Raw genomic sequence first — 6,000 nt, 5'->3', positions numbered from 1 at the left:
ATTAATTCAACTGCGACTGTACTGCAGGTGCCCCTCGCCTGCGTTTTACTTCCACTTCAGAAGAAAACGTGTGTAATTTGTTTCAATGAGGGACGAAATGGAGAGAAATGGCAAGACATGGTGGGTGATGGTGGTGCGTTTGCAAAAAAGAAGACACAGAAACTGAAAAAACAGAGGAGAGGAAGAATGGGCCGGGCCGGGCCGGTCCTGGGCGGGTGAGCAAGGGGTGTGGTCGGGTATAAACCCAGGGACAGTGGGTTTTCTGTTGTCCTCCTGTTTTTGAAGGCCTTCTGTCCTCGCATCCCGCACCCTTCCATCTCTCTCTCTCTCTCTCTCTCTTTCTCTCTCTCTCGTCTCTTCTCTTCCCTTTTCTCTCTCCTCCTTCCTCACTCTCACCCTGCCTCCAGTGTGTATAGGACTCCTCTTCCTCCACAGACTCCTGTCAGGTCTGCAGCAGCAGCAGCATCAGCATCCAAGTCTTTTGGGAGCAGGACAAAAAAAAAGAAGCAACCAGAAACCATGCTGACGTTTTTGGCACTGGCGTCTGTTGTCCTCCTGGGAATAGGTAAAAAAAAAAAAAAAAGAAAAGAAAAGATAGACAAGAATAATTCCTGTTTTTAATTTTATTAACTTTTGTTTTGATGAGGGTTCAAAAGAGCCGACTGAGTGTTTGATCAATTGAAAATGCAGCAAATGTAGAAATTCTCTTTCCTCTGATGTGAGGTTAAAGGTTAAATGAGGATATTCAAAGGCTTTTTCTGTTTTCTTCTTCAGTGCTTACCTGAAAATTGATGAACTAGATAATAAAGTCAGTCGATAGGCTTAGTGGTGAATTAATTTATCTTTGAGGGCAATGTAATTCCTCCCTTTACGCAGGATTATCACTAAATGCAAGAATTTTAATTGCTATCTTGATTTTTCTGTAATGATTTATCAAAAAAGGGCAACAGCGCACCTGTGGAGGACACGTTGTAGTTTATATTCAGATGCTAATACATGCATAGCCCTGTCCATCTGTGCTCTGCTTAAGCAGGTGTCTCTGAACTTGCAAAGTTAAAGACAACTAACAATTTTTTATTCATTTACTTTTTTTTTTTTTGGCAGAGCATTTTGCTCTCAAGCACTCAGCTTCTCCTACTTCCTTCCCATCAGATATTTGCATTTTTTGTGTCAGCATTTTAATGAACAATTTTAAGCATGATTTTGTTGACAAGGTTTTGTGTGGGCTGACTGCACCAACAGCAAACGCTCAAGGACACTTGGTGGTAAAAGCTGTGAACTTTTCTCTCTTAAGCTTCAGAGGAACTCTGAGGCATTAGAGCATAGCCACCAGGCCCCGTCGGTACATTTTGGGTAAAATAGTGAACAATACAAAACTTGTGTTGTTCCAGGCAGTGGGATGTTAAGGTGGCAGGTGTGTGCGGCTGCCGGGGGACTTGGCCTGGTTGTTTGAGATGCTGAGAGTATTTTCTAGGGAAGTAAAATATTGATTTTGCAACCAAAACCAAATTAACATCGACCATTAAATATTATTCAAGCATAAACAGTGCACATGATTAAGCCAACATAATCCATATTAATGGAGGATATGATGTTCCCCTTTGACTTTTTGAGACTAGCACCAATATTCCAGTAATAACCCAAACATTTACTGAGTGCATGTTGAAACAGTGGCAGAAGTGCAGACACTAAATGTGTGCTTTCAACAAGTGTATTAGCATCTTTGGCATTTTTTATTTGGTGCATTTACAGCTAAAATATGCTCATGGAGTGTCTTTTGGGTGAATGGATGTTTCTTTAACCAAACCACAAACCTTATGATGGACCTTTTGGGACATTTTACCATTGTTGTCGTGTTTGTGGATTTTAACCCAATAACCATCTGCTCTGTGTTTGTCGCTCAGTGCCTGAACAGTCCCAGGCCATAGTGATTTACACCGGCTGGGAGCGCCATGCCCTGGTGGGCTCCGACATCCGGCTGTCTTGTTCCTTCTTCTCATGGCGCTGGACCTCTGAGGACGTCACTTTCTCCTGGACGTACAGGCCTGACGGTTCCCGGGACAGCATCTCTGTAATTAACTCACACAAACACCAGACAAAACAGTGAAATAACGCATCAGATCCATTTAAGGAAACAGGCAGTGGAATCAAACTATTAGAAAGATTCAAGAAGTTTTTATTGTCATTATGTGTAAGCTACATATAAGGACATTTAGGCAGGTAGTTCTCGGCTAATGGGTGAAGTTAAAGACAAAATATCAACACACTATAACGTGTACATCATATACAGTACTGTGCAAAAGTTTGAGGCGGCTTTTAGATTGGTTGTTTTTGCAGCGTTGAAATGAGCATGCACATTAATTTCTTATTCTCTTTTCTTCCGATACAAGAAAATACAAGGAAATATGTGCACAGCTTTAAAAGACACACAAAAAACAGAACTAAATGGGTTCTAAAGGTTAAAGTCAGTATTTAGTGTGACCCCTGACCCCTACTCAACTGTACATCAGTAAAAACAACAGTTTCAGTGAAAAAAAACCCAGCTTCTCTAAACCAAAGTGGTCGTATTTAGTGTGACCTTCCTTTTACACTGAACATGTCTTTAATCCTTTTGTTCACGTTCTGATTTTTTATTCCTGGTTTCATTCAACACATGCCAGATGTTTCTAATGGTTGTTGCTGTTTCTTGTCATGGGGTCAGGGGTCACACTAAATACTGACTTTAACCTTTAGAACCCAATTAGTTGTGGGTTTTTTTTTTTGTTTTTTTTTTAAGGGTGTGCACATATTCCCTGTATTTTTTTGTTGTATCTGAAGAAAAGACAATTAGAAATAAATGTGTTTGCTCACTTCAACCTGCAAAAACAACAAATCTAAAGGCGGCCTAAAACTTTTGCACAGTACTGTATATAAAAAGACATGCAAAACGGTATGTACAGTGGTAAAAACAGTATGAACAGTTAAACTGAATATAAACCAGTTAGCAGCAATAGTCAATAAACATCTAAAATAACCAACAACTACCTAAAATATTCATATTCATGTACAGTGTTGGGGAGTAATTGATTGCATCGAACAGCCAAATGTAACTAAATGACATAAATCATGTAACCATGTAATCAGTGACAGTTATGGCAGGAAAATGTGTCAATCACTTATAGTCTCTAATCCTCCTTTTGCAAAAACGATGATTTACATCTGAATATATGTTGAATATAACATTATGCTGCCTTGCTGTCTTCTTTTAGCAGATTTCCTGCCTGACAAGTAATCTGTAACTGATTACATCTCATCCTATTACTGTTTATATTCAATGTTGTAGATTAAAGTTCCACTTGATGAGATTGTTTTGCTCATTTACGGAAGGAAAATAGCATAGATATGTGTACACAGATATCCAGACTCATAAACATGGGGTTGTCCTTTTCAGAATGGTACACCCATACGAGACACAAAGAGCGGCCAAATGTCAAAGAAGGGTGCGGTCAGATGTCACATGGCCTGGTTTCTGGAAAGTCCTTTTCCCTGAATGTGTTTGTGTTGGCTTTCGGAAACATGTATTGACTTGTATTGGGCAACTTAACGGCATAAATTTATGAATTTAAACCTAGTGACAATAGAAATATACCAATTTACAGATAAGCAGAAACCCTGTTAAAAAATTTAATATGTAATGCAATTTTGAATAATTTATTTAACCCTTTCATGCACAGTGGTCACTGCAGTGGACAGCTACTCAAAGATGTGCTCTTATATCCTCCTGAGACCCAGCAGTGCATCTTTGTCTTCTGTAGTGGACTAGAGTTTCACAGCTTTACTTAGAAAAATACATAAATGTTCACTGAAAAGGACATTATATAATTAAAAAAAAAAAAAGTATCTGAAAAAAACTGTTGCATCATGCTTTTTCCAATTAAAGCAAGTATTTAATGTAAAATGGCGAAAATGTTTACTTACTGGGTCTCAGGAAGATATATTCATGGCTTTTGTTGTTTTAGTTCCATATCAGCCAACACAGTGGATGCTTATGCATCTTCTCTGCAATTCATATCATTACTGTAACTTTGCTGTTTTTGATAAACCTGATCTGCACTAACATGCTTGAGTGTAAATCAATTGCTTGTTATTATTATTAGACTGTAATTAAGTATTTTTTTTATATAAACAACAGGTTGTTTTTTTTTTGCATATTATCTCCATGAAGTGAGTAATGACTAGTAGTAGAGTATGTTAAAATGTGGGGGAAAAAAAGACTAGCAGCATTAGAAATGTTTTTATTTAATAGTTTTCACACAATATATCAGTAAATTAATTTTTTTTTGCTTCAGATATTAAACACATTTTCAGTGAAAATTTTCAATCACATTGTTTTTTTCAGGACTAAATAGGAATAAAAACACTTGGGGAAAAAAACTCTTGATTAAGGTTCTCATAATTCATGCATGAAAGGGTTAAATTCATTACATTCAATTACTTTTTAAATGCTTTTCCAATAAATATTTTAATCTGGACAATAAAACAGAAACATAAAAGTTAAATTTAATCCAACTCTATAAATCATCATAAGTGTCATTTTATTTCCAAAAGCATATTACATTTTTGCAGGTAATTATTGGACCATTGTGAAAAAGCAACATAAAATCACCATTTGTCACAAAGTATGACATGTACAGCCAGCACACTCTTCCTCTAATCGGAGGCAAAAATCACACAAATGACACATGAAATGTTCGTTTCACATCTTTTTTAAAGTCTGTAATTAAATGAATGATAAAAACCCAATCTCCTCATCGACAAGTGATGGAAAAAGTAAGAGCATCTGATAGTAAAAAACAATCTACAAGCAATAATACAGCAAGAGAACAAAGTCAAAAGGTCACACTAAAATGCAGTACTGAGCTTCTACAGAAAACCACAGGTGGTATAATTACATTTTCAAAGCTGTGCAAACATTTTCACTAATAGCAGGTCTTCAGATTTAGTCCTTTGTAAACACTAACATTTGGATTAGTGGCTGTAATGTAATTACAGTTCGGTCTACATTTATCCAGAGCATGTACTGCACTTCACATTTTTTCAGAAAATCATGAAGGAAACATGATTTAATGTGATATACATCACAGTTTATTGTGTTGTTGTATATTTTGGGGCATTTTTTGCTTATATTTGCTTACCTCTTAGATCAGTGTTTTTCAACCTTGGGGTCGAGACCTCAAGTGGGGTCGCCTGGAATTCAAATGGGGTCAACTGAAATTTCTAGTAACTGATTAAAAAAACAAAACAAAACTTACTAATAAAAAATATTTGGTGAGTTGACAAAGACAATCACAATCCATAAAAGACAAACTGTGAAGCTGAAACTGCAGCACTGTGGTTCTGTTTATCTGTCAAACGTTCATCGTGGTCAGTTTCAGATGCTGCAGCTCTTTCATAATTCACAGTTTGAGTTCTTGTTTGTTCAGTATTAATTGTCAGCCTTGTAAATCACAGCTGGACTGACTGTACATATCCTGACCAAGGAAAATCTAATTCTCACTTTGTGCAGTGATCTACACCTGGCTTTTCTGCCTCCGTCCATAATAATATACATTATATAGACTAAATGTCCTCTAAAATTAATGTTTATTTGCAACACAATATAGCAAACTATTACATGTTCAAAAACAAATTAATTTTAGCAAAAGAATGTCTGGGGTCACCAAAAATTTGTGATGTTAACATGGGGTCACAAGCTTAAAAAGTCTGGGAACCACTGGGTTAGATGCATGAGTGACTGAACCCTACATTCTTCCATGAGTGGGTCAAACATGACCCCTGTTAGAATCAGTTGGTTTTTATGCCACTTTTACCATTTTGTCAATAAATTATATTTTTCTATTAAACAGGGTATATCAGAAAAAAAGTAGACTCTCAGAAAAAAATAACATAAAACCAAAATGCGAAGACATTTAGTAAATCTGCTCATATGTGTTTATTGTCCATGTAATTGTCCTGTGATTG

The 6,000-nt window shown here is 36.6% G+C and overlaps 1 protein-coding gene across 3 annotated transcripts in view; it reads left to right on the top strand.

Moving 5' to 3' along the window:
- Positions 1 to 281: 281 nt before the first annotated feature.
- Positions 282 to 6,000, top strand: part of mpz (myelin protein zero) — a 32,514-nt gene continuing 26,795 nt past the window's right edge. For all 3 annotated transcript variants that reach the window (XM_030160505.1, XM_030160503.1, XM_030160504.1), the window contains exons 1-2: positions 282 to 565; positions 1,905 to 2,071. In XM_030160505.1, the coding sequence (XP_030016365.1) occupies positions 520 to 565; positions 1,905 to 2,071 (213 nt within the window). In that variant the 5' untranslated portion in view covers positions 282 to 519. The remainder of the gene's footprint in view (positions 566 to 1,904; positions 2,072 to 6,000) is intronic.

Source organism: Sphaeramia orbicularis, chromosome 17 (genome assembly GCF_902148855.1).
Source record: "Sphaeramia orbicularis chromosome 17, fSphaOr1.1, whole genome shotgun sequence".
Classification (NCBI taxonomy): Eukaryota; Metazoa; Chordata; class Actinopteri; order Kurtiformes; family Apogonidae; genus Sphaeramia; species Sphaeramia orbicularis.
The sequence above is the reverse complement of the archived record's forward strand: the minus strand, read 5'-3'. Positions and strand labels throughout refer to the sequence as shown.